Raw genomic sequence first — 27532 nt, forward strand, 5'->3', positions numbered from 1 at the left:
CATATGTACTACATACAGCACATGTAGTTAGGCATTGGGCCTCGGATCATGGCGTCAGTCTCCCCGTCTGACGCCGGTTGGTCGTGCCGCGCGTTAAGTGCTTGCATGGGCCCCCTTGGTTGCAGACTCCTTTATGGTCTTGCCATTTTCATTTTCTCCCCTTCTCCTTGGTTGAGTTTGCCTTTTATTTCAAGTCCGCCTGCCAAGACACCAACTGCGTTTAACTCTAAGAGTTCACCAATCTTTATCAATTAGGTTATGAAGAGGGGCTGGAGGGATTATCATGGCTTTCATCGCCCTTGTTCAACCTTGATGATGACTACATGTGTGATTGACATGGGCTGTTGTGGTTTCGTTGATCGCCACTTATTTATTCCCTCCTTTGGAAGAGCATGGACTTGAAACTCAAAGGACAAAATCGTGCTGAGGGTAGAAGCATCATGACAAGTTTTCTCAGTCTCAAGACCATCCGATTGGTCTACTGACAACTAAGCTGCCTACCCTGTGGTAACATGCATGATATTCTACCACCAGGCTGAACCACTGCATGTTTCCATGTTGTTCCAGTGTGATAGAACCTGTTCACTTTTTTGGGGAGATGACCATGTGATATTGGAAAAGGCGATGGCCGCCGCCAAGATTGTACAGTCGAAATTCTTCTGTTGAGTCTTCCGATAAAAGTTTCAGGCAGTCTTCTTCGAATCCGTCATGTAGTGTAAACATTTAAACGACAATCTGAGATTGAGGTTTCGTCTAAAGGTTGATATGCCGTGGGTCCGGAACTCTGAACCCATATAATATTGAGAAAATGCCGTTGTGCTTTTGGTATCCAGCAATATGCAGGATGGTTACGTACAGTAGAGTTGTCCATTCATCCCAATCTTCTAAATGAGTCAAAGGACACATCAGAAGCCACTGGAGCAGATAGGGGATGAATCACCCTGGACATCTTATCTCGGTCACGCAGGACTGCACAACTTACAGCCCGTACAGGACTTTGATGGGGCTGTATGTAAGCGTGGGATTTCATCTAGGTCTGGACATCCCTGCATCACAAATTCCTCTTGAATCAGTATCACGTATGTCGAGGGGTGTGGACTTGGAATGATATGGCTACCGGCCCTGATTGAGCAAGTGGACTGCACTCAAGACCAACTATCAAGTGGATCAGACCTGTCTCTCCTCGTCCAACATAAACCTCGCATCGCGGGACATGATGATGGCTTTGATCTGGCCTCGTTATTTGGCTGAATAAGTTGGGAGAAAACTTTGTTGCGTTTGAGCCATTTGTCGATAGGCAAAGCGCCATGGCTGGTCAATGTAGTTTTTATACTTCTTTAGGAGCTATGATGGTCCTCCCTCTTCCGTGTTATGCTACCTACTTTGATACAGGCAAACCTCCAGACCGGTATTCAGTATTGATCAAAGCCTCGACTGTTAGGAGAGAATGTGCGTCTCCATCTCAAACAGCCGCAATCTGCCTCGGTAGGTTTCGATCGACCAGCCGGCGCATCATCATCATTCATCGATATTTGGCCATCACCGATGGGTCGGGGTGCAGAAAGAGAAGGGAACTAGACCAGCCAGGTCAAAAGCGTCTATCGGCGACTCTCATCTGAGGCCCAACCGTTGGTTTTGATGGCGGCCGAATTAAGCACAACATCACACCTTGGGGCCGTGAAGCTGTACCAGTAAACCTAAGGAGGAGACAACGAACCAATTAAAGCTCGACATGAGCTCGACGCTACCAGCCGGTTGGTGCACCATGAAACGACCTGTATTGTACATTGGATAAGTGACCTTCAAAGCAGACAATTAGACCAGGATACTGGGGCATTGGGAGGCAACGTAGAACGCTCAAAACTGGGCCTCGTTCGTGTACTGACGAGCCACCAAGTAAGTACTGCGGGTGCGACCTGCGGGTGTCATCATTTCATGAGTGCCCGGCAAGTAGAATTGCCGTATCTTAACAACGGTGTGATTGAATGCCGCAGACGTGTGGATGCATATTTGGGGCGAATATTGTAGCCATGGGCCGAAGGATTACATGCCTAATGAAGTGATATGGTTTGGAACATTTCTTGCTGCAATAAAGCTTGAGGTGTCACAAAGCGTGGTGGTTCATTTCAAATTCGGGTTGCAAGGTTTTCGGTGGTGGACGAGCCAGGATGGCACCTGGACCACCAACGTCTAGTTCTGAGGAGCGGTAACAGTCCTTGAATAGTTCCCAGGTCGCTAATATCGTTTGATGACGGCGCCTCAATCCGGTGTTTGACTTTGACAGTGAATATGCGGCTGTGCGAGAATGGATAAACCAAGCCAAGCAGATGTTGATCAAGCTCAATCAAAGGCTAGTAGGACGTACGTGGAGGCTTTGAAAATCTCCAGCAGCCAACAATCAGATCAGTCAACGATTGGGCGACACACAGACAAGTGTTGTAATCAGTTAGCAATAGCCCTTTGGGTTTCCTGTCTCAGAGCATAATCGATTGTTGTGACGAGGTTATCCTGTGCGACTCAACAGAAGGACCGCGTGGTGAAGCCTTCAGCATCCACATCATTCACCTTGTCGACTGCATTGCTGATGGCAGAGCACATGAGGCTTTGGCGTATATCAGAATGTGTATCCGGAGGATGCTGGCTCAACTTTGGTTGCAGTTGGGGTTTAGTTAGAATGGCATGTCGTCAACCCCACCCCTCCAACACGAAAAGCTGCTCAACAAGGCCGGGGAACCAAACATGTCGTCAAGGCCTCCGGTCAGCGACAACCATGGCGGAAGCAGCGGGAGGATGGAGCAGCAATTCAGCCAAGCCCGGCATAGACACTAGGGAGCGAGCGCCCTTGTCTATCTTTCATCTTCTGGAGTACAGGCACAGGCGAAGCAAGCAAAGCAAATGCACCGTAACAAAGCAAAACGGACCAAACCCAAGTCAGACACTGCCCGAAACCCCACTGCATGTATGCGTCTATGTACTGGGTTTGCCACCAGCGCTTTGCAAGCTTTCCAAAGTTGATATGGCCGTCGCATGTGATTGGCCTCTACATGCAGCATTGAACCAGGAGGCTCTCTCATGATTCGGTCTTATTCCTTTGATGTGGTGAAGTTGGCTGAAAGATTCCTTGTACATGTGACAACCAAAATGCTTCACACCGCGAGAGTTGATGCAAGTATGAGGTTAGAAATGACGATGTTGAGACTATCATCTCGAGAGCATTTGTAATGTTCACAAGTGGACATGAGATACTTCCCTGTCATAGTGGGTCACTGGTTCGGGGTATTGATTCGAAAGTGAAAAGAAGAGAAAAAATGAGTGATGGGCAAACAGACTGGGGGTTCAATACAAGATGGAATGTCCAGGTTTAGTACGGACTACGGAGTAGACTGCAACTGTTGCTGGGCCCAGGGGTGGTTAGAAGGGAACCAACGACACAAGTGGGAAAGTGCCAGTGTCTTGGATTTGATGTTTCCTGCCATGTCCGTGTTGAGAACTGCAATTACAAATGTTTTGACCAATGACAACGATCTCAATCCAGATGAGATGAGTGAGTTCCGTTCCTTCCAGTTTCTATACCTGCGCAGCCAGGGGATTTCAGGCTTTTCCAGGGAAGGTAGCAGCACCGTCCGCTTTCCATCGATCGGTCACACATAAATGTATTGTATGTCGATCTCTGAAGGGCTGACGCAGGCCATAATTTAGCAACTATCAACGTTATTCTTACACCGACTACCAGCAAATCGAACTGCCAAAGGTATCCATCCGTACATGCGGACAGTGAGTGATGCATCAAATGTTGTTACAGAACTCGAGGGGTAGGATCGACCAATTCTGACCACTGGTCCCCTTGCTACCTTCTCTAGTTGCTTGGCTCAGCGGTCCCATGTTCACCTTTCTTCCCTTTGGCCCCGTAGTTCAAGGAAAAGACCCAAACTTTGGATATATGTGATTGATGAATCACGAAACTGATCGAATGGGGGGAGGGGGACCTCAATACCGGATTCACTTTTTATATACACTACAATATAAGTTGTGGAAACCATAATTACTTGGGCATTAATCGTCAGTAATTGTACACTACACGATTCTATTTTCGTTAGACTCCCAGGATTTTGTATTGCGCCTCGGAGCTTACCTGCCTACCTAGGTAGGCAGGGTGCAATAAAGGCAATCGGACTGGGGTTATTATTGCCGTACATGAAGGAAGGAACTTGCGACATTCTCTCTTTTCTCTTTCCTTTCCTGTGGCACTGCGCTTTCAGCTGCAAATGTGACAGAGGCAGCAAGTGTCTTTAACCCTGCCTGTGCTTTTCTGTCTCATGATGTATGTATCCATTACATTGCATCCACATGGATCAATTCACTCCTTTAAACAAATAACCAATCACCCCTGCGTTTGAGTTCCTGCTGAGCGCCAAAGCCAAAGCGAGAAAATTGGAAAGCAAGGGTCAGTCACCTCCAAGGTTAAGTCAGGTTAGGTTAGGTTATGTTGAGTTCCTTGCCGAGAGCAACTTGTTGTGGTTGGCTGGCTGACTTTACCGTACAAATTCGTTCACGTTTTCGAGATTGAATACCCGCACTCAAGTGGTCATCAATGCACCCACTTCCCCATCCTTTTTGCGAGTTTTACGCCCACGCACATACGAGAGAAGCAGGCTGCGGCGGCATGGTTTTGGGCTGTACATACGAGACGACCACAAGAGACAGGCACGGGAGACAACCAACTTTCTGTACCAAGCCTAAATGCGTACGCATTCGATCTCGCCAATGACTTCTGATCACAGGCCAGCCAGCCAGCCTGGTTAGACTTTATGCATTGTGCAAGTTGCCCGAGTGGCCGGAGATGTTGTTTGGGTCTATACTAGTTAGGTATGTATGTAGAAGCCAAAGAAAAGAGACGAGACAAGACGAGACAAACAATCTATTCCCTTATCATATACTGGGGCTCTCAGTGGCGGTGAGTGCATGGAAAGTTCCTTCTGTACGAGAAAGCGCTGCACTTGCTGCTTGCTTGCATCTAAACTCATTCGCTAGATCGGTGCCTGAGTTGAAGGATACGATGTAATTATTGAACGCCATTATAGCATTGCTAATAAATGCCTCGAGACGACGCTTACGTGCTACATCGATCAACATGGCATTCTCTGATCGGTGAAAGCTGCAAGACTGCTAACGGCTCGACAGTTTTCGCTCATGGCAAAACTCTCAGATGCAAGTACCCCCGTACGTAGAGATTAACCAGGCTGGTTGGCTACCGTGGTATGCGTAGAATGTCTTTCTTTCTTGGCCTCCATACGAAATTACAATAGACAAGCCGTATTTGTTCTTCTAGCCTGTAATGTCTCTTTGGTGCTTGTTGGGCACGCCTGATGTTTTTGGCTAAGCAAGGTTACAGCCAACGGAATGCAGTGACAGGTTTCGTGCTCGACTGACGAACTAACTTGCTTTTCAACGGTAGCAAGCCTCTTACCTATCACGAGTGTTAAAGACTTTTCCCTCCCTCACAGACAGAGAGTCCGGGTACTTATGGTCTCGGCGAAATCAACAAACATCATTACATTTACTTCCACCAAGCCGACAAGGGCTTTGTCATATGGCAACCAACCCGTCTTGGAGCATGTGTTTAATTACTGGTGCTACGACTTGAGGCTCGACTACTGTACTTGGCGCGGACGTACCGGTATTGTCTTGGGCTGGCTGACACAAGTCGTGGTTGCGAGATACAGATTTGCTGTCGTCAACTGGCCAGGCCCTGGGTCGCCCCGGTTAAGTTTTGGATCATCGCTTCTAGCCTCTTTGTTGAAAGTGTGACGACGGCCTGGGCTCCGTACTGGTACCATGGCGTTGCACCTCAGGGCGAGGGGAGATGCCCGTAGCGGCAGGGATTCCCACCGTTCAGTGCCAGGTTATCGAATGGGGCCAGACGGTGGCTTTCAGACTACGTACGTGCTATTTTCTTCAATTGTCGATAAGGCGAATTGAGCGCCCTTGTTCCACTTGGAAAGAATCCAGATCTGGTGGGCAGGCACGGTGAAAAAGGAATTACGACTCGGCGCTATGGAGCCAAGGATCCGGAAGAGCTAATAAGTGGGCCGAAGAGACGCTGGCTCCCAGTGAGCTCTATTAGCTACGTGCGTGTAGGTAGATCCAGTACTACACTACACTACACTATTAACAAGTTCATTCGCCAACATGGCATCATGTCCATTGCCTTGTCTCAAAAGATTGTCATGAGGGCTCAAAAATGATACAAAAAGGGAAGGATATTGAAAATATGGTCCTTGCATGGTGGGTGACAAAGTTGATCTCAGAGTCGGTTTAGCCGTGAATACATACATGCCTTAGTACCTAGTAGTTCGACGAGCGGCACGGATTTACAGCGCCTCCCAACGAATGGGTCTTGCTTCCGGTTGGAGGGTAGCTGGGGTGGCAGAAATATTGACTACTGATAGTACAAGAAACGATATAATTCAGTCAGCTCACTCTTTCAAACGCCCCATATTTGCTTCTTTATTTTATGAGCCTCTAATTTAGATCTCAAGTTGTCTGATATCCTCTTGAGGGGAGTGGGCGGCTTGTTGGTACGTGTGGGGGGACGTGACAGCTTTGCTTGATTCAGTCACATATTTATTCATTCTTCCATTCATTGCTGTTTAAAGCTGGGGCCTTGTTTTTCCCGGTAGATTTTCATACCAGAGGTTCTGGTGCTTCTCTCGTCATTACTGTCCTAAACACAGTCAGAGGTGGTTATGTCTGGTAGCGAAACAACAGTTGCCGCCTCAATCTATCAGGAACAAGGCCCAGGCCGCTCGGAGCCAGCCAGAATCAAGAGCAGGCATAGCATAGGCTGCACGGCATAACACAAGGATGCAAAGCAAAGACAGTATCGACAGTAGACAGGGCAGAAGAAACGACCTGGTGATTTCTTACACGCGGCCGATACTTACACTTACGCTTGCACGTTCCTAGCAAGGAACGACAGTGGAGTAAGCGCCGCATTATGGCTCATGGCTCCTCATGGATTCGGACTCATGGGTGATGGATGCCTCATGAGAGGCATACTTACATCCAAGGTAGAATTACGCCGCTTATTCGGGCATGGTAAGTAATTGAAGGTTCCAGCACACCACCACCACGACTTATTGGACAACAAGCGAGCATGCGACACGGCGGATAGAGATAGGCTGTGTTGAATTCAGTTCGAGTTTGACAGCTTCAAGGCTTTATGCTTTAATCAGACAAATAATCGCAGCACTGTAACTTACTGTATCCGTCCACAGCCGATGAATGGGAAGTTCTGTGCCAATCCTGAACCGACATGCCCAATCAAGTTTCATTAATGATCGGTACTCCACAATGATTGTGTTTGTGAAAACCTCCTCTTACACTGTACCGAACGACACCTCCAGGGATCTTTCATACAAACCCCAGCTTCGTGGATGGCTTGGAAGGAATCCAATTGTGCATAAGGGTGTGCAAGTCGAACTCGGATGTAGTCTCAGGGACAGATCGCTCATCAGCCGCCTGCGTTGATGTTGCGCCTGAACAGAGCTAACTGCCATCATTTCGTTTTCCATCCACCTTCATATCTCCGTCTCACCATGAATTCAATATCTACCCGCTCGTAGTCTAGGGATCCCTTCACAAGTTCCGCCGCCCTCGGTCCCATGAGCCCCGTCAAGCCCGCTCACAGCCCGGCGTCGAGCACGGCAGCGACCGGGCGACCCCTAGGGCGTTCCAGGGGCGACTTTGAACGCATTTGATGCTCCATAAAGTTACCTGGGGGGCTTAAGTTGTAGTGGGTGAATGGTAAGTTCCAGCACCCAAGACTCCGCTGTCTAGCGGGCCTGGCCCCCATTGAAGCTTGCTTGGGGATGAGTGGAGGAAACTTGAGAGTTTTAGCGGCAAGTGAGAGGGGGTGAGCCATAGCAATTAAATCCTGGCCTGGTTGGGGGTGTACGGTAATCATAATAATAGCAACTAACACAGGGCAGAGAAAGGCAAAGCACCTCACCTCACCTCACGGAAACCGGGGTCGTCGCTGGGTGAGGTGTCAGCTGGAGAGCGCCACGATGGCCCTGGTCTAGTCAGTAAGAGCAGGTCTAGCAAAGGCTGGCGACATGATGGGCTGAGAATTGTCATGCCGGTGGTACCAAGCTTTGTATGGAATTGTCTTGGAGAAAGCAGGTATCGCGATACATGTTCGGCTAGTACCACAGGGACGGCCGGGCGGGTGTGCTTGTGCAATGTCTTGTCTGAGACTGAGAGCGAGTGCGTGAGTGAAAGAGACTGTCTACCATGGATGTATCCATTAAAGGCAGCCCAGCCCTTGAAAGTCCGATCCAGGCTGTCTGCCAGGGCACAGTAGGTGAGTACTTGTAGGCAGGAGACGCTCAAGCCTTAAGATCAAGTACCTACCTTAGTACATTGGAGAACTTATGAGCAGGGCTATTTGTGGGACTAGACCCGACGGACACCCCTACTCCTACTCCTCCCCTTACCCTTACTCCCTACGCTAGGTACGCTACGCAACGCTATGCTATGCTGCGTCTAGGAGAGAACCACACTTGACGAACAACGACACTACCAAGTCCAAGTGAATGAAAGTAAAGGACTTTGTACATGCACACACAACCACCAGCCATGGACTGAGTGACTGAACCCATCTGTTGTTGCTTCTTTTGACTCTTTCTTTCCTTATTCCTCCACCTACCTTTCTCTCCTGCTCAAGCCTCCACTCTTAAAAGATACATACATCCTCAACCACCACCTCCTCCAGCCTCGACGAATTTACGCCTAGCTGCGAATACCTCTCCTCCTCGCCCAATCCTCATTGAACACCCGGCCCGTTACTAGGGGGGACGAAACGGCACTCTACGAATACCTTCGCTTGCAGCCGGTCTACTGCGAATACAATACACATCGATAATGGCACTGGTGGTCGAGGCCTATTGAACAATTGTTGCGCCTACAAAAACAAACGAACCTCCCGAAATCCCATTCACGCAAGCTTGCTCTAGCGGGGTACATCGTATTGCTATTTCACTTGTGCAACAGATCAGAGTTGCCCTTTACCCGCTATAGCTTTCTTTTCTAGCCCAGCTTGCCCTCAGTGTATAAGAAAAATTGACCGTTGGAAGCATAAGAGACAAAGCCAAGGGCACTTTATGCTCATTAGACCACAGTTCTTATATCACTTATTTTTCTACCCTAAGACTTAGGAGCTGCTACCCACTGGCTTGCCTCTGTTGCCTGCATCCTCTGGAGCTTTTACAGTGAGGCTTCACAGTTGCGCTGCGCAGCGCAGTCGGGAATTGTCTTTTTTTCTTTCCTTTTCTTTTCGATTTAGCAAAACACTCATTCGGGGAGACGGATCTGGGACTATCCCTACCAACGATATGAGCGCTGTCTTTCAACCACCACCGGCTTCGTGGGAAAGTCATGCCATTCACAACTACACTGCTCGAGCTCCAGCTACCATGAACGAAAAGTCCCAGTACTACCGATACCCTGTGAAACAACCCGAGCAACAGCATCAACCACAGACAACATACAACCATTATTACCAGCAGGAACAAGCGACACATGAACTACATCCCACTCAAATTCCTCAACACCGAAATGGATCGATCTCGACAGCGTCACATGTTCAGGTCGTCGGACAGCCTGTCCGACCTTCAACACCTTCAACATCTACCGCGACCAAAAATGACACCGAGTCGCTAGTCTACCACAGCCTTGTAATTCCCAAGTGCATAAGCCCTGCAGGCGGAAATCTTGCCGATTTCGCTGCTCAAGTGCGTACATACTCTGAAGATGGAAATTGTCAGGCAACTAATGTTCTCTAGATGACTTGCTTGTTCTGGTTTGAGTCGATTGACGAGCTGAAGCAGGCAGGATCGGTTCGTGCAGTGGGCTCCAACGCCCTCGTTCAGCGTTTACCACCACTCGCCAAACCCCTTGAGCAATTTCGGAAGTGGGTGTACAGCGTTCTCTCCACGACACAAGTGACCCAGAATGTCATCTTGCTGGCTCTACTATTTATCTACCGACTGAAGATGTCGACACCTCAAATCAAGGGTCGTGCTGGCAGCGAGTATAGATTGCTAACAGTAGCACTGATGCTCGGGAACAAATGTAAGTGAAAAGCATTCACACACTAGACAATCAACTGACCGTACTACAGTCTTGGATGATAACACCTACACGAACAAGACTTGGGCCGAGGTGTCATGCTTCAATGTGCAGGAGATTCATGTCATGGAAGTGGAGTTTCTGTCTAACATGCGATACAACTTGGTGGCGACGAAGGAGCAGTGGGATGACTGGTTAGACAAGCTGGCCTGCTTCCACGAGTACTACGAGCGAGCTGTGCGATTGCCAGCGTCGCCGGTTCACATTCCCACGCCAGCAAACAACACGAGCCACTCGCCTGTCGCTTCACCAACAGGTGCTATGCAACCCGCCGTCAGCCTGCCCCCTACTCCGGCTATCACAGCGAACTACTCACCTACGTCGAGTCACTCGCAAAACTGGACCGCGTACCAAACTAACACAATTTCTCCACTCTCTACCAAGCCCAATCTTCAGTTCCCTCCTGTGTCACGGAAGCGAAGTCCCGAGGGAGATATCATGGAACACCCCGCCAAACGACTTGCTCCTCCTCAACGAGGTCCGGCTCCCGTTATGGCCCAAGTCCCGCGATCAAACGGCATTGTTGAGCCGGCCAGGCTGCCTGCTCCTCACCCCACTGTCCTGACTGGACAACCTCAGACCCAACCTACGTTAATGCCCTTCGACAACATTGCGGTCAATGGGTATCCTCCACCTGTGCAGCAGGTAACTCAGCCTAGTCACGTCTCGCTTCCTCCGCTGCAAACTGGTATGCGCGCTATGTCGACAGTCTACTCTTCAGTCCCAGCGGCCATGGTGCCGAAGCAATCGCTTCCCGCGACGACGGGTGTCACGATGGCGCAAACCAGTTTCCCTGCTCAGGCGCCTGCAAATTACAGTACCCCCAGCAAACAGCTCAGCCCTGGCCGTTTGGGGCCATTCAACTCGTCACCCTTGGCAGAGGCGTACGGCCAGTCATCGGTTATTCATACTCCTATGACGCATACTCCGATCTCCAACTCGCCGAGCGTCTATCTACAGCAGAGACCCAGCCCGTACAAGCCTGTACGCCACGTGAACACGCTCTTGCACCCTCCACCCTCAGCATCGTTGGAGCAATACCATCTTTCTGTACCTGTTCCTCCAACCCAGATGCACTATCAGCCCATCGGGCGACGGAACGATCTCCGAACTGGTATCGTGCCTGACTTTGTCGTTTACAACCGCGTTCACCCTCAACATCAGGCCCTTCAGGGACATTACCCGTCTTAGGAATGGCGGGGTTATCCTTCGGTCAACTATGGTTCTTACCCTCGCGTTCGACGTGAGCCTTATCTCTAGGAACACATCCAAGGTTTTTATCCGCATGTTTTCTCGGAATTGTTTTTATGGTGTTGGATTTTTTCTTATTTCATTTTTAGCGTCGGATATGCATCTCAAGGCACGCATGGTACAGGCGTTTGGAACGGAAAGAAATAGGCCAGGGTTCAACAGTCTCCCGGACAGGACTATGGTGCGCATGGCTCGGAGTTACTTAGGCTTCCTTTCTACGATGGACGCTATGGAGCCACACACGATGGGTTAGCGATGAATGACTGCATCGACACCGACTGTATATAGACAGATGCAGCGAAATGTCAGTTATGACTACTAGAATAGAGCAAAAATACAGCAAGGTTCTGCCCTCAGGGTATCAGAAAATTGGCCGCGAGACGTATAAGGGACGAAATTAGTAGGTCAGCTTATGCTACTTAGACTAGGCTTCTTAGGCTGCTTATTTTTGTTCTATAAGACTTGGGAGGTCAACTTTTCTGCTCAATTGAGTAAAGCCAGAGTATTATCGGCGTCAGAAAACACAAACTATGTTAATCGTGAGACAAAATGACTCAACCTAATTATGTCACTTGAAACTCACTATCAGTTTATTTTCTATGCCCTGCCTCCGTTGGAGACTTCTTGCTATTACCTCCTAGGGCGTCTAAATTTGTGTTATTGTTTTGCTTAGGTCTGTGTAGGTTGTGGAAAGTTTATTCATGAGGATTATAAGTTGATGGAGTTTTTATTTAGTAAATGTAATGGTCAGTTTGTAGACCAACAACGTGGCACCATAATCTTTATAAACTTTATAAAGAACATCATTACAACTGCATCATGTCACATTAGCTTTTGGTGCCTTTGGTGCTTGCTGTTGAGTTTACGGTTCAGTTGTAGGGTATGTCGATCGGTAGTGAATAAGATTATTGTTAATGCACTGATAACAGCTTACTTCGTCTGTCATTTCGTTTTCTTCAAGAACTTTTACGGAAGTTTTTCTTATAGTCTTTAGTTGTGAAAATTCGTCCTCTTTCAACATACGCATTCTCTTTTCCAAGTCTTTTTGTTTAGTAAAAAGCTTGTGAGCTAGATTTTTAGATGTATTGTTAGCTGTTTGAAGGGGTAAAGCAATTCCCACAAACCATTGGGATCTCAAAAGTCAAATGTTACTCCATACTAACTATATAAGTTATTATTGATGGGCCACATCTCGTAAACTGAACTCATCTCATTCTCTCGTCTCAAATTGTTGGACTTGGTCGTCGTCATGTAACAAGACTTTGCTGTTGCAGGGGTCGACCTCCATTAAACAGGGTTGTTTGCACTTTCCACGGCAACCATTTAAGAGTAGCCAATCACATACTCTATCAGCCACTTTACCAAGCATTGTCTCTCCACCTCTGCCACTTTGCCTTCCACCTGCTCACAACATCGGCACAGCAACCAGATCTCTCCGCTCCGCTCAACTCCACTTTGTCTCTTTCTGACCTTCACTCATCTCTTTCGTTGAGCGCAAGCCCCAAAGCTTAGAGTCCAGCAGAGGCTTGCAAGACATTCGCTTTTTTGTACCTCGAATTAATCATCGCCTTCGCTGAACGACAATCGCTAGTTTTTGTGTTTCTCATTCCGGTCTGGGCCCTTCTTGCTATCCTCTCGTTCGTTTGGATTTTAGCCGCTGGGCTGAAGAAAGGGGCGCTGCTGAGCCATCGGTCAAGAACGAGACATTTGACACCGACTGACCGACATAGTCTACTCCCTTGGAAGCGTAACAAGGGACGAGATTGCATTCCGATCAAATTTAAACCCCTTGTATTTGGCGATTCCCCAGGCCTCGCCCTTTCAAGTGGTGACGACGATTGTAACTCGCGACGAGGGTTGGACGATTCGACGACGTTAGCGACACCGATACGTCTTCTCGACGACAATCGATCAGTCACTTGCTGACGACATTATCGACCTGTCACCCACTGTACGCTCGTTCTGTCACGATACGATCCCACTCAGAGCCATTCGACGACAATTGAGCCGTGATCTCAAATCGCCATCATGTCTGGCTTCGGCGACTTCACCACGATCTGCGAGACCGCACCTCTACCACTATGCGCTGCTGTCGGACCTATCCTGGAGGCTTCTGGTCGTACCGGTATTGAGCCAGAATGCTATGCTCGCAATATCGAACTTGCCAACACTATCATTTTTGAGGGTGCTACGGCCGTGATGCACATCGTTGCGCTCGTTATGACTGTCATCATGATTCTCCACGTCCGCAGCAAGTTCACCGCTGTTGGCCGCAAAGAGATTCTGAGCTTCTTCTACCTCTACATGCTGCTCTCTGCTATGTCTCTTGTTATTGATGCCGGCGTAGCACCGCCTGGGAGTGATCCATACCCTTACCTAGTCAGTGTGCAGAACGGTCTCAGCAGTGCGGTCATCACTTGTCTTCTCATTAACGGCTTTGTTGGATTTCAATTATACGAGGATGGAACGCCTCTTTCAGTATGGATGCTGCGAATCAGTACCCTGGCTGCTTTCACCATTAGTTTCCTTGTGTCGCTCGCTACTTTCAAGAGCTGGGCTGGACTTGGCCCCACCAACACTGTTGGATTGTTCGTTGTTCTTTACCTCTTAAATGCGATCCAGCTCTTCATCTACGTGGCCATGCAAATCTTGCTTGTGACAAGAACGCTGCAAGACCGCTGGCCCCTTGGAGACATCGCATTTGGTATCTTCTTCTTTGTCGCTGGCCAGGTGTTCCTTTACGCTTTCAGCTCAAAGATCTGTAACGCTATTAGTCATTATCTTGATGGCCTGTTCCTCGCAACCGTCTGCAACTTGTTGGGCGTCATGATGGTTTACAAGGTATGCTGTTCTATTTCATTAATTATTGGTTTCCGGGCATCACTAACCTGTGGCAGTACTGGGATTCAATCACTAAGGAGGATCTCGAATTCTCTGTTGGCACTAGGATGAATAACTGGGAGGTCAAGGAGCTGCTGCCAGAAGAGGAGCGAAGGGCCACTGTCTTCTCAGAAGACCCTTACGGTCAACCCAGCTCATACGATCTGCCTTACTCGCCAGGCGCAGCGCGGTACTCGGCCAAGTACTAAACCCTGGCTCAAGGTTAACTTTGACGCCTTTCACGAGATTTGTTTTCTTCTGATTTAATACCACACCCCAACGTGATATATGCGACCCTGAAGCGGAGATAGGGAACATCGGGCTATTTTTCTTGATTGTTTACATTGCGAGGCGTTTTTGATGGATTATATCTGGGCCACTTGTCTAGATGGACGCAACTGGCAATCATGAAAAACGACCGGCAAATGGAAGGCATAGGAGAAGGGAGAGATGCATGTTAATATGTGGACTTTGTTCGTGGCCAGGATGTAGAATGGATAATGGCGACATGTCGTTATTTACATATATACTTGCATAGGTAGTTATATATTATGTCTGATATATGGAATTTGGGTATAGTTGTGATGTATATGGCGTAACCGTTATTATAGTTTGCGGCATGCGATTAAGGAGTCTAGGCCTGCGAGTTAGCTGATTGCTAATAGGAACCGTGTTGTGGAACTGTATTGGGATTGGTAAGATGGAGTCTCGTGCTGGTAAGAAACTTTGGCTTGAACTTATAAATAGCTTGGCAAAAGATATCAGTGGACGGATTCTGCCACTGAACAATGAATGAACTGGTACATACTATCAGCCCCACTATATGCCTCGGGCGTCTCCGAATTCTGATGCGATAATAAAGCGAACAAAATGATATTATAGTGCAGATACAAGAAACCCAACACATAGATTGGGCCCGGACAGTATATTAGTGCCAAGCATAGGAGGACGACACGTATTACTGGGCACCATGTGCCGCACGCGGGACAGGCAACAGTCGTGAATGGAGTGGTATTGACAAGGAGCTGTTATGCATAGACAAACCGTCAAGTTGTCGTAGGCTGAGGGTCCCCGTCAAATGCTGTTTTTGACATCCATGACTACTATCGTGTCAGCATCGCACCCGACGCCACGGTGCAGGGGGGCGTGATATGTAATGATACTGCAGATCTCGCAAGAAGCTACCTAATTAATGGTGTCACCGTCAATGTCATCTTTGCGTATAACAGACTTGCCGAAGATTGGATGCGAGGGATAGGGAACCGAAGAAAAAGGGTGGGGGACCATGTTGTAGGCTTCTAGCCAACCAACCAGGGCTTGTTGGTTTAGATATTGTGAGGGCCTCTGCTCGTATATTGTCCATTCCTCAAGTGTGGTGCAATACACCGTGGTCTAAATCGCAGGGAATAAACAAGCCTGGATCACGTATTTCATATTACCGTACCCATATATCTGTTTCGGGCCAACACTATGTGTAATTTGGCGTAACTTCAATGGTGGCTGTACTGCACTGTATCCGTCGGTCCTAATCAGTTATCTAACCCTCATGTCACCAGGTAGTTGTATATGTGTTGGTGCTAAGACTGCGGGTAAAATGCCTGTGTAACTTCGACAGGGTCGCGTATGCGTGTTGCTGAGAACGGATGTCCTCTTTTGTACTCATCAATCTCGGATCTACTCAGGGGGACCACAAAAACTGAGTGTGAGGTCTGTGAGAGCAATGGATCATGAATGGAAGCATGGAAGCTGTTGGTTAATGACTGGACCGAACCTTGGACAGTTCGCCTGTGATTGCCATTGCACAATCTCTTGACAGTCTCCTTCCTCGTTTGCACAAGCAGTACTTGTAGTTTCCTCGCACGTGATGAAGCACTAGAGCTAAAGAAGGTGTCTCGAGCAAGGATATCCCTGTTGAGTTTTACGTTTTGCTCGCTTCCTGCATGGTTCGGTACCAGACTCTGGGTAGGGTATGGGTAGGTACCTTTTATGATGGAGAATCCAGATAGCTAGTGGAGAACTGAAGGAAGAAAGTCCTGGGACTTTGCGTAGCAGCGTAATCGAGTTGAAGTGAACTGGTCAGATCAGATCAGATGATGTACGTGTTGGGTGTGAGTAATAAAATGGATATGCAAGGTTAATTTTGATAGGAGAAAAAAAAACCTAGTGCTCGAATTAGTAGGCGGATTACCTATCAGGATCTACGACACTGTGTAGTTAGACGCAGTAGCTTTAGGTGAAACTCAATTAAAATACTGGCTTGATTGAATAAGAATTATGTCTAGTACATGGTCGGAACTAGACAAGCTATGACTAGGCACTTGTTCAGCCTCTCTGAGTGGTCGATCGGAGCAAGGGTCCACGAGGATCTAGCGGAAACAAAGCGCGCAAAAGCAGCTGAGTGAGACCAGGGGAATAAATTACGTAGCGAAAGAAAATAAGTAACGATGGAAAAAAAACAGAATACTTTCATCTGATAGTAGATGCATGGAACTGCCTGATGTTACTCGTACCAGAATAAGACTTTAGTACTAGCTTAATACTTTCTCTTTGCGCCTTCACATCTTATTCGTTGTCGTTCTTTCATTTGCCCCAGTCTTGGTTTCGGTTGGTCGTTAGTTTTAGCACCGTACCTAAAGAGCTCCCTCCTATGTCACCTCCTCACCTCATTCAAGCTGCTAATGCCATGCCATGCCTGTGAGATAGTTGGGAGGTGGAAGGTACGGTAGGTACAGTAGCGCTTTCCCATCCGTTTGTCCCCTTCAGAGAAATAATAAACTTACCTAAACTTTCTTTCCTGCCCGCCCCTTCTATTTTCATTCCCCTTCCATTTGTCTCATTCCCTTTATTTCCTCCCACACCCGGGCATTCACATCACTTCTACCTCTACCTCTGCCTATCTACTGTAGGTATTTGTATTTCCCTATCTGATGTGACCCGAGCTTACCTTTTGTTCGATCTCACATACCTACCCTTTTTATACTTATTCTAGTCGACACCTACTTTTGCATTGGCACCTTGCCCTTGTCCACCCAACTCAAATCTGACCCCCAAAATTGACTTGGGCCTATCGCCGAGAAATCTCTATCTTTCACACTCCTGCACATTGCCTATAACCACTGTGCAACGCACGCATGGACACTCTCCCTTTTTCTTCACTTCAGAATAATACACAAACGTTCGTACCCTGTCTGATCGCGCCCTCTCGCTCTTTATGGATTCCATTTGAGCACGCTTTGTTAACGAGGTTGTACTTTTTTAGCAGGGATAGTGGTCAACAGCTCGAGACCGTGGGCTCATTTGCGCGACTACTACTGCAGCTGCCACTGCGACTAGGGTGGTGGAAGTAAATTCGAAGCAACTCTTCCAAGCCCGCTTCTTTTTCGAGGCTGCCCATCAACAGCGTCACGAGAAAAGGAAAGCAATTTCGGCCATTGATGAACTTTGAGTGACAGGGCCCTGCTACTTTCATGCTTTGTATTAGAGGAACTGCATCCTCTAATATTCCCACCTTGACCAATACACGCCGGTCACAACACCATCAATCTGACTTTCGAGACAATTTTTTATTTCACGCGTTTCCCGCCTACCTATTTACCCAGGTACTCATTTCCCACTCTTAGTCTATTACCTCAGATTGTCTCTTGGATTGTTTTAGTTCGAGTTCAACCCGCTTTCAATACGCGCCCCACGACTCTATTTCGGCCCTCGGACCATCGGATTGGAGCCACTGGGATCTGTCAATTCCTCATCCGATCTGGTCATCACTGCCTATCTTCTGCAATTGGTATTGGAACGCGATCACTTATTGACGGTTTGATTCTCATTTGCCTTCACCAAACACGGTCACGTGTAATACAGTAGCGAGGTTTATGCATCTTATTGTTCAGTTTTCTCTAACCAAACTCTCTTCTGACTTATATCCGTCGTTCCTTCCAAGCCCTTACTGTTATCATATATTTGTGTCGAGCAGCCACTTGGACGAATTGGCCCATCATGGCCGCAGGGGAAGAAGTCTGGGATGCTCTCCCAGTAGGGGAAGCAAAGTCTGTTTGGTTTGAGACAGAAAACAATTTTTGGAAGGACCTCCGCAGCAGGAAAGAAGTAGAAAACACCAAGATCGAAAAAGAGTTCCAGCATTCACTTATTGAAGTACGGCTGAAACTTAGTGATCTCAAGGGACAGCGAAGTCAATTAAAGGAATCTCAAGGTCGTTTAGCCAGGGAGCTTGCCAAAGTCGAGGCCGAGTTGGCACGTACCACGGACGAGTGTGACGAGAAGGCAGAACGACTGGTCCGTATCGAGCAAGACTACTACGAGTCGCGCAGAAAGCGAATGGAAGCCCAAAACGACATCTGGGCCAAAATGCGTCGCTTCTTTCGGGAAAAGAGAGGAGAGAACACAAATACCCCCGACAACAGGGGGCCCGAATCAGAGGGACTCGTTCTGCCCGATATATTACCAGAGTTGTCTTTGGCTTCCAACGGGCCAGTGCCACAGAGAGAGCCCATCAATGGCTCTGCCGCCGAAGAAACCAATCATGCAGGCTGTGATGACCACATGGAGGGCGTTGAGCAGTATGGTCATGAAACTGCCGAGACCCTCGTTAACGTCGTTGATGCTGATGGCAATGTGATTGGACCTGTGGAACACATCGAACCTTGGAATCAGTGGGTGGAAGGTATCCAAGAGCTCGAGATCCGAAGATCAGTCAAGATTCGAAAAGGCCGACGTTTCAACGCAACGCATCTTGCAACCATTTACGAGCGAACTGAGGCGAAGGGGGTCAAATGGCTATCCTGTATGATTCAAGCTACCGGAGAAATACAGTCCAAACGATGTCAATCATGCGACAAAAACCAAGGCGCCTTTGACGATTGTATTATTGTTGGAGGAGACTTGTACCAGAAATGCGGTAATTGCGAGTGGAATCGTCAAGGATGCCACGGTGCTTCAGGCGAAACAATCGACATAATCGCCTCAAGGGACAGAGCGCGACAAAATAAAGAACGCCAGGGGGAAGAAGACGAGTTACCCGTAGAGGAGCCTCAGGATAAGGAGTCTCCAACAGTTGAAGTTCAGGCAAGAGATCGACCGGATTCTCAACACACCCGGCGGGTCGAGCAACAAGTTTCTGTTCATTCTCGGCCCCATTCGCCGCAGCCTGTTTTGCAGGGTACGGCTGAGCGACTACTTGAGCGGCAACCAGAGAGACAACCTGAACCACAGTCTGAACAAGTCATTACCCGTCAACCTGACCGAACAGTTCAACATCAATTAGAACGACAATCAGAGCGAATTTCCGACAATACCCCAGTGAGGCTTCATGATGTAATCTCTGCGAAGGCCCCAGAACGAACTGTTGAGGTAGCACCTTTGGCGACCATGCGAATCGACGAACCTCATGAGATAGCCCATAGGCCAATGTACGACCCTTCCTATAGTCGCCCTAGCACTGCCCCCAGGACGGACTATGCTCCAGAGCGCATGATAGAACCCGTGGATACGCCTCCTGTTCAAAGTCAGGTCAGGCCTGTCCAGGAGGCGCCTCGACCTACGCTTCCTTCAAGTACGCTGCGGCATACTCCTCAGGATATACTTCGCCCGTCATCCGAGCGCGATACCCCTATAAAAAACTCTCGTGGATCTGAAAGCATACGAACACCGCGTGAGTCGGACCATGTGCCTACCCCGAAGGAGTACCGAGTAACCTCCGGCTTCACACCAGCCAATGTGAGAAGTCGACCCCCGTCGAGTGAGCGAGGCCGACCAACTCCACCTCTGTTGCCAGCCGGTGACCCTTCTTCACAACCCCCAGAATCACCCCCTGCTGTCGCCGAAGAAGAGATCACTCGTGAAAACATGATTCTCAAGCATGACGGAGTAGTCTACACTTATCCTGAGTGCGTAGAAGGAGTGCCTTTAGTGAAGATCAACGAGAGCCACCCCTATTGGGAGCGCAACTGGCAAAATGTCAAGGAGCTCATCGAGCCGCAACTTGCTCGATGGCGCGAGAAGCATCAAGTCGCCGTCGATGCTGGTCCGAAGCAGGAGAAGGGTGGCTCTTCCAAGTACCAGATTGGCAGGCAGGTTAATCGCGGGATTAAAATCCTTGACTTTCATGAAAAAGGCCCCATCAGTCCTTATCAGTTGCTCGGCAAGAAATACATCCAGTCGGGAAAAGGTGGCATTACTTCGTACGACACTCTGTTCCGTCTTTCAGAGACAATATCAGAACTTGAGAAATTCAACCTTGATATCTCGCCGGTCGACTGGTTACGACAACGTCTTCACGAGCTGATGCAAGCCGGGGGTGCCAATTTCAATCTACCAAAGATAATCCATGACTTCTACCATGACTCAAAGTTAACCGCTCTTCGCTACAAACATGGCTTCAAGAATATCGGACGTCCTTCTGGAGTTATGAAATCGCGAATAAGCCATGGTAGCCCCAGCACTACACCGAAGCCTCTCCAGAAGAGGAAGTCTATGCATTCAGGTCCCAGCACGCCTCGAGAGGATTCTTTTATCGAACAGTCCCCAATACCTAGTCAGCTACCCTCAACGCTCCCAGCAGTCGTGCCAAGTCCTCAGCCAGCCTTCAGTATCCATCTGAACAAGCGACCTAAATATTTACCACCTATATCGGGTCCGGTTCATGACGAATTTCACTTTGAGGCTTGGTCGGATACAGATTCGTGCAGTGGTGGTCAAATCACCAAGTATGATTGGCGCTTAGCCAAAGTCAAGAGTCGTCTGTATACAAGTCACAGCAGCGTCACGCAATACTGGACTTGGATAGATCAGATACAATGCTTCCAGCACCAGGTGCTCAGAGACATGCATCCTGCCAAGTGGGGACTATTTAAGGATAAGATCGATTTTCATGTCTACCTGGATGAGATTCAGGAGATGGTATGGAACATCGAGGCGCTTCGTGTCCACATCATCGTGAAAGAGTCAGAGAGCGTTAATGCTCCGGATGGTAAGCCCCGAGGAGATGTGATGGCAGCTTTCTCGCGAGCACGCACGATGCGTCGATTTTTGTTCTTTTGCAGAGAGAAAGGGGTTCAGATGACAAAACACTCTATGTAAGCGAACTCCTATGACTGATACTAGGGACAAAGCGCTAACGGGATATTTACAGTGAGGACCTTGAACGTCGTTGGCAAAGCATGGTCTCGGAACAATTGCCAGGCCGCGGTGACTCAAATCAAAGATTGGTGGAATCAGCCTGAACAGACGCAAGAGAAACGCCACAAGAAAATGATGTCGATACCCCCCTTAATCATAATTTCCTGTAATATTTTCTTTTCTTTTCTTTGTTCTTAGTTTAGAGGGAACCGTTGTACGCAAGCCAACACTGGAAGTTGCGTACTCGCATGGGAAGATTGTTTTGTTGTCGTTTTTCACCTTGTTTTCGCTTGGGATCTAGGACGGAAAAGCGCCATTGGTGGAAGGAAGGATGGGAAAAGTGATACTAGAAAGGAGTTCTCTCAAAATTCAGCATATCGCTTTCGTCGTTCAGCGCTGAAAAGATAGTTATCAGACATAACAGTATTTTCTGTTTTATTGTACAAGAAGGCGAATTACGATGGCCAATTATCTTGTTCTTATGTGAAGTTCCATTAAAAAACCTGTCCCAGATTAGAGACCCTATTATCGTCTATAGTGTTACCGCTTTCCTATCCGCAGAGCCAAACCGATCTTCAAACCACTCCAGCAAGGTACATTGTTGTATATAAATTACATAAATCCAAACACATGCTGCTCGCTCTTCTCTCGTTTTCTTAGCGTTCGCGTTGCTCCAGATATCATGCTCAGTGTTGGAGCTGTAGGTATGGGCGCAGGCTTGAACTCGCCGCTACCACCCATCATGCGATTCATCAATGCAGCTCGACATTCTTTGGCTTTTTCGTCGCGATACTCTAATTGGGTTGCTGGCGGTTCAGATCCATTGCCCGCTCCCTTGTCGTCGTCGTTAAACACATCGTGGGGCTCGGTAGCGGAACGCGAAGCGACACTGCTGGCATTTGAGGCGTTGCTGATTGCGCGCCCGAAGAGCTGACGTTTACGAGGTCGCGAGGGGACGTGATCGGTATCATCGGAGGCGAAAGAGGGGATGCTTGGTGTTGTCGTCTCGATGAGTGATGTTAGTTTCGAGGAGAGAGCTTGACGTTCGGCAGCTTTAGCACGAACGTGTGCTTGCTCGGTGTTTTGTTGTTGCTTCGTCTCTTGGACGTCGTCTTGTAGATCTGAAGGGGGACTTCCCGTTTCTTCATCATGGGGGTTTGTGGTAACGGGGTCGGATCGGGTACGAGGCAGTGCTTTTTGCTGTTTGGTAGGTGACGGAGACCCATTCATACGTGCCTGAGGGACCTTTGAAAGGGGAATATCACCGAGAGGAGCATCAAAATCTTTATCTTTAGGCAGACTATTTACAGCCGTAGGGTGCGTGCGAGCTGTGACAAACTCTGCTGATATAGTAGAGTCTGATACGGGAGCAGCTTTCGCAATGGACTTGCGTACAGACCTCCCCTTTTCTGCTGACTCGTGAGCAAAGGCTGTGGTGTCAACTCTAGCGGCAGGCGGAGGCTTGGGCGTGTTGCCCTTTGTTGGCTTGGGAGCAGGTTCTGAAACAGTGCGTTGTATTGGTTTGCTTTGTGTTCGGGCTACAGGGACAGTCTTTGGCGCTGCCTTGGAGGGTGGCTGAGACGTTTCTGAATATCTGCTTTTTATCTCGGGAAAGATATAGTCGTCGAGGGGTACCTTGAATCCAGTAGATATACATTCCCAGAACCAATCTGCCGATACTACGGGCACACCCCATCTAAGAGCCATGCGAAGCTTCTCCCTACGCATGGAAGCAAGGTTCTTACATATTAGAACACTTGTGGTCTTGCGAAACTCTCCTTCGTATTTGGCTCCCAGCTGAGCGGCAGCACGGGCGACCTGGTTGAGCTCTATACCAGTGAAAGCGGCACTGCATATAACGAGGTCGGCGAATGCCGGTATGGGAAAGAAAGGGAATGGTCGACCAAGGACGTGCTCCGTAGGGTCAAAGTATTGCTTGTTATGTAGGCATTTTTCGATGTAGTATTCCGTTACAACGTAAAGGTCATCGTAGGATTGTTGAGGATGGGTATCTGGCTGGGATATTTGAGGGACAATGAGAAAGCGGCTCCGAGGCGGTTGTTGACTCTTGCCCACACCAGCTTCATTGAGTGATTTGCAAACAATGGCTCCGAGAGTGGTAAGCGTTTGCTCAAGTACAGAAGTCCTTGACACGGTAAAGCCGTGTATGTAAAAGCGACAGTTTGCAAAGATGCCCTCATCTTCTAGGACGGGTGGAATGGGCGGTTGAGGCTGAGGTTGGGCTTCTTCGTGCTGGGGTTGCTGCTGCTGGTTTTGATATGCACCTTCTGCCTTGTTCTCTTGGGCGAAGGAATAATCTCTTGACGTTGATCGTCCAAGGATATCACCCCACATGCTATTTCGCTGTGAACTCAATTTCATACTGGCAGTTTTCCTGAGCTTCCTAGGGCCCTCCTCGGCGCCGATCCCCATGGCAGACTTGGATCTTTTGCTCAGCGAACGCTTGAGTTCTCTGGTAACCCAAGCACCCTTCCCTTGCTCGTCTGGAGGTAATGTAGGGTCGAATTTGGATTCTTCAAGAATCATTCCCCGCGCAATGGATTGGTCGAGCCAAGCGAGCGTGACAGGGTAGATGTCCCATGCTCTGGCCGCAGTATATTTCCTACCCTCGGGTTTGTGGACTATGAGGTGGGTGCATTTTTTCGTTAGGTCGCCGGTAAATACTCCTCCGTTTGATGTGATCTTTTTTGCAATGTCGCCTCTTTGGTCGCCGAATCCTGTTAAACATATGCGCAATGGTTCTCGTACTGGCTCTCCCTCGTCTGGTTGAATGGCAGGGTCAATGCCTCGTTTTTCTAGAGGCTTGAGCTGGTACTTGTTCTCGAGTTGTCGGTAGTTGATCTCGTCGTCGTTCTTCCATAGCTCGCTAAGAGCCTCGATCCAGGCGGCGTCCATGGCCTTGATATCGGGGCGTTCACGGGCAACATGGCGATATTTGGGGGTGTTGTAGTCTCCGACAATAAGATGAGTGACGTCTGGAGTAAGATCGTATTTATGAACACCTCCCAGCTCGGAGACTTTGGCGGCGATGGTGGTCTGGATCAGGGATAACACATTAGTACACAGAAGAGACATGATGAGGATGGGACAGGATGGAACGGCAACTAACACGATGCTCAGCAGGAATACTTGTACAACAGACAACGATGCCCTTAAGAGGTTCCGCCGGATCAATTTGTATATCTTCCTCTTCGGGCGCGTGTAACGAAGCCATCTTCAATTTCTCTCCAATAATGGTTGCCGTGGAGTTGCAACTTGGACGTCAGGGCCGGTGCTTTTATTGATATCAATCTTTTTTAGAACGCGTCGTGAACCGCGTCAAGTGCTTAAGTGAGACGTCATGACACCAGGCGGGGCTGCTATGGCCAATTGCACTGTACAGATCACGTATCGCATACTTCAAATTGCGCTAGCCCATACAACATACAGTGGTGGTAGTGATCAGGAATCGACTTTGACGGGATGAATTCCATCTGGAAATGCATTTTGTTGATGGTAGCTAGCTAGAATCTAATACTAGTAGCCACCTACTAATGGTGAACTTTTTAACATTCTACATAACTGGCTTTAAGGTGCGCAGAATCACTTCTTTGAGCCATAAACTGTGGACTCTACCCAAGTGCATCAAAGCTGCCCACAGCATTGAGGCCAAGCCCCGCCCATCACCTAAAATCCAACCCCACCATCAGCTAGTACCCAAGTTCGTAGCCTTGTCGCAACCGAAAGTAAAGCTCAACCCCTCCACCTGCACTTGCTTGGTCTTAAACTTCTTCTGTCTTTATATTCATTCATTCGAGCTCACTTTTCAGTCTCTTGACCTTCTCCCGCTCCCAACCATCAGCCACTATTCGATATTCGTACGCAACGGATATATCCGGGCAAGATTACGCAGTGCATCACCACGCGATCACGACTGGCTAGACCCCAAGCCCAACCACAAACATCGTCGGTATTGCATGTCCATCATACCGGCCGGCGCTTGACTACCCCGACTACCAATACACGCAGACCGGCTCCGATAGACGTGCAGCGCTTCGACGATCCCTCTCGGATCAAGTTTGCCCAAGATGCCTCCACCATCTGCAAACCAGCAGAAAGTCCTCATCGCCCAGTTCGTATCTCTGACTGGCCAAACAGAGCGACAAGCCACCCGAGTACGTCTTCCTCACGACTGCCTTTCTTCTTTCCAGGTCACAATGGCGATCCGGCCCTGGCTACGCATGAACCTCATGGCAATCCAACACTCTGCACAATGCGCCCCGGCCACAAGGCGCAGCGGTTCGGGTTTCAGCGGTGACACGGCTTAGCCAGAAACAGTCGGACCATGATGCTGTATGAGGATGGCTGTGCTAACGTTGGATCGACAGTACCTCAAGAATGCTGGTTTTAAGCTTAACGAAGCAGTCGATGCGTAAGTCCTTTCTTCCTCTTTTTGTACCTGTCATGATATGCATATGTCTTCTCGGCCACTGGCATGATTCTTCCACTGCAACCCAATACGGAAGTATCTGTATCGAGCATCCTCCGGCCGTTGTTTACAAGTGTATCCCGTCACGGTGGCCTGGCCCACTATTGCCCGGATACACTGCAGAGTATGACCGACAAAGACGCCGAACATTGCGACAAGGTTACTGGGGCATCTTGTGTTAGTGAGGGGTCTTGAAAACGTTACCTCGAAGGCATGTTGTGCCTATGCCTATATCGAATCTGCGACTGCTATCATGGGGGCCACATGGAGCCTAGCATCCATGACCGGATTTGTACAAATTCCTTGTCTCCTGTTCTCCTAACGAACTTGACCTTGCAACTTTGCTAGAGACTTGCACCCATTCGATATCTTGGAGCCTACATACTATTACAAGCTTCAAAATGGGATGGAAGGGTGTGAAGAACCGTATTGCGACCCGGGTCCCCATCTGGTCTGCATCAAAAAAGGCCAACACTGATGAACCTGCATCCTTCTACCCAGAGCCACCTGCGAAACCACCCAAGAATTCAACTTCTCGGTACATTGTCTCCATATGTCAAGCAGTTGTGCCATACTATATAGTGGCCGAGTCGGCGGTTGCTGGCTCGTATACTATCAAGCACCATACTGATATCCTGCTCATCTTTCCTTCTTTATATCTCGTCCGTTATGCATCAGCATTGCTAACGTAATTCGAATAGATACTTTGCCTCCAACGGGGATAGCAAAGGACCATCACCATTGGAGACGAAGCTCGATGCGTTGTTTGGCCAATTGCAAGGTACATAGTTTTCTAATAATACGCCAGGTTCCTGAGCTAACATTCCCAACCAGATACCAATGATGAAAAGGACAAATTGGAACTCGAATCTACAATGTCCTATCTCACCGATAAGCTGAAAGTCAGTATTGAAAACGCTGAGTTGCTTGTTGCCCTTGAACTTCTTCAGGCTCCCGCGGTTGGAATAATCACCAGAAGAGGCTACGTTGATGGCTGGAAAGTGACCGGGTAAGTGACATCATTTGGGTTACCAGCATTTCAAAGGCTTGGACCAGCTTCTTGCAGGAGATTCAAAGCTAATTTTGTTATAGAGCTGGGGCAACACACCAGGAGCATGCTGCCCACCTTCGGAAACTAATCAAGTCTCTTTCTTCCGATCAAGCACTTTTCAAGAAGGTTTACAGGCATGCCTTCGTTGCTGGTCGAGAGACCGATCAGAAAGCCCTTAGCCTCGAAAACGCTTTCGTGTACTGGGAGATTCTGTTCACACCTCCAGGCATGGAATGGAAGACTTCGAACCACGACTGGCTTCAGCTATGGAAGGATTTTCTCAAAGCCAAATGGACCCGTTCAGTCAACAAGGACATGTGGAACATGACTCTTGAATTTGCTCTCAAATCAATGTCTGATGAGTCGCTATCATTCTGGAACGAGGATGGCGCCTGGCCCAGTGTCATTGACGACTTCGTGGAATGGTGTCGCGAGAAGGGCATCGCTAAGGCCGATGGCATGGATGTCGACCAATAGGTGTTGGTTGACTTGGACCAACTTAACCTGTATCACCCACAGGACAAAAGTATATAAAGGCT

The 27532-nt window shown here is 48.6% G+C and overlaps 5 protein-coding genes across 5 annotated transcripts; 4 read left to right on the forward strand and 1 right to left on the reverse strand.

Moving 5' to 3' along the window:
- Nucleotides 1-9395: 9395 nt before the first annotated feature.
- On the forward strand, nt 9396-11382 carry EDB82DRAFT_470563 (uncharacterized protein; the record flags this gene model as incomplete). The annotated part of the gene is made up of 3 exons (XM_025731352.1): nt 9396-9794; nt 9846-10134; nt 10184-11382. The coding sequence occupies 3 exons, from the start codon at nt 9396-9398 to the stop codon at nt 11380-11382; spliced, it is 1887 nt and encodes a 628-aa protein (XP_025590386.1).
- A 1818-nt stretch (nt 11383-13200) lies between these two features.
- EDB82DRAFT_31960 (chitin synthase export chaperone) lies at nt 13201-14907 on the forward strand. The gene is made up of 2 exons (XM_025731351.2): nt 13201-14283; nt 14340-14907. Exons 1-2 carry the CDS (start codon nt 13471-13473, stop codon nt 14529-14531), a joined length of 1005 nt encoding a protein of 334 aa, XP_025590385.1. The 5' UTR covers nt 13201-13470; the 3' UTR covers nt 14532-14907.
- Nucleotides 14908-17992: 3085 nt separating this feature from the next.
- EDB82DRAFT_32083 (uncharacterized protein) lies at nt 17993-21811 on the forward strand. The gene is made up of 2 exons (XM_025731350.2): nt 17993-21410; nt 21467-21811. Exons 1-2 carry the CDS (start codon nt 18316-18318, stop codon nt 21555-21557), a joined length of 3186 nt encoding a protein of 1061 aa, XP_025590384.1. The 5' UTR covers nt 17993-18315; the 3' UTR covers nt 21558-21811.
- Nucleotides 21740-24829, reverse strand: EDB82DRAFT_31984 (BRCT domain-containing protein). Its single transcript, XM_025731349.2, has 2 exons — nt 24584-24829; nt 21740-24510 (listed from the first exon to the last, which is right to left on the reverse strand). Exons 1-2 carry the CDS (start codon nt 24686-24688, stop codon nt 22066-22068), a joined length of 2550 nt encoding a protein of 849 aa, XP_025590383.1. The 5' UTR covers nt 24689-24829; the 3' UTR covers nt 21740-22065.
- A 712-nt stretch (nt 24830-25541) lies between these two features.
- Nucleotides 25542-27470, forward strand: EDB82DRAFT_470567 (Cullin binding-domain-containing protein; the record flags this gene model as incomplete). Its single annotated transcript, XM_065607948.1, has 6 exons — nt 25542-25628; nt 25842-25885; nt 26337-26630; nt 26668-26723; nt 26777-26951; nt 27035-27470. The coding sequence occupies 6 exons, from the start codon at nt 25542-25544 to the stop codon at nt 27468-27470; spliced, it is 1092 nt and encodes a 363-aa protein (XP_065465443.1).
- Nucleotides 27471-27532: the final 62 nt, after the last annotated feature.

This window comes from Fusarium venenatum (genome assembly GCF_020744135.1).
Source record: "Fusarium venenatum strain MPI-CAGE-CH-0201 chromosome Unknown EDB82scaffold_1, whole genome shotgun sequence".
Taxonomy (NCBI): domain Eukaryota; kingdom Fungi; phylum Ascomycota; class Sordariomycetes; order Hypocreales; family Nectriaceae; genus Fusarium; species Fusarium venenatum.

Bases quoted from the DNA above. Each gene is read 5' to 3' on its own strand.
- EDB82DRAFT_31960 (XM_025731351.2), top strand. From the start codon at position 13,471: ATGTCTGGCTTCGGCGACTTCACCACGATCTGCGAGACCGCACCTCTA. The intron at 14,284-14,339 runs GTATGCTGTTCT...AACCTGTGGCAG, and splicing joins GCGTCATGATGGTTTACAAG to TACTGGGATTCAATCACTAA.
- EDB82DRAFT_31984 (XM_025731349.2), bottom strand. From the start codon at position 24,688: ATGGCTTCGTTACACGCGCCCGAAGAGGAAGATATACAAATTGATCCG. The intron at 24,511-24,583 runs GTTAGTTGCCGT...TCCCTGATCCAG, and splicing joins GTATTCCTGCTGAGCATCGT to ACCACCATCGCCGCCAAAGT.
- EDB82DRAFT_32083 (XM_025731350.2), top strand. From the start codon at position 18,316: ATGGCCGCAGGGGAAGAAGTCTGGGATGCTCTCCCAGTAGGGGAAGCA. The intron at 21,411-21,466 runs GTAAGCGAACTC...GGATATTTACAG, and splicing joins CAGATGACAAAACACTCTAT to TGAGGACCTTGAACGTCGTT.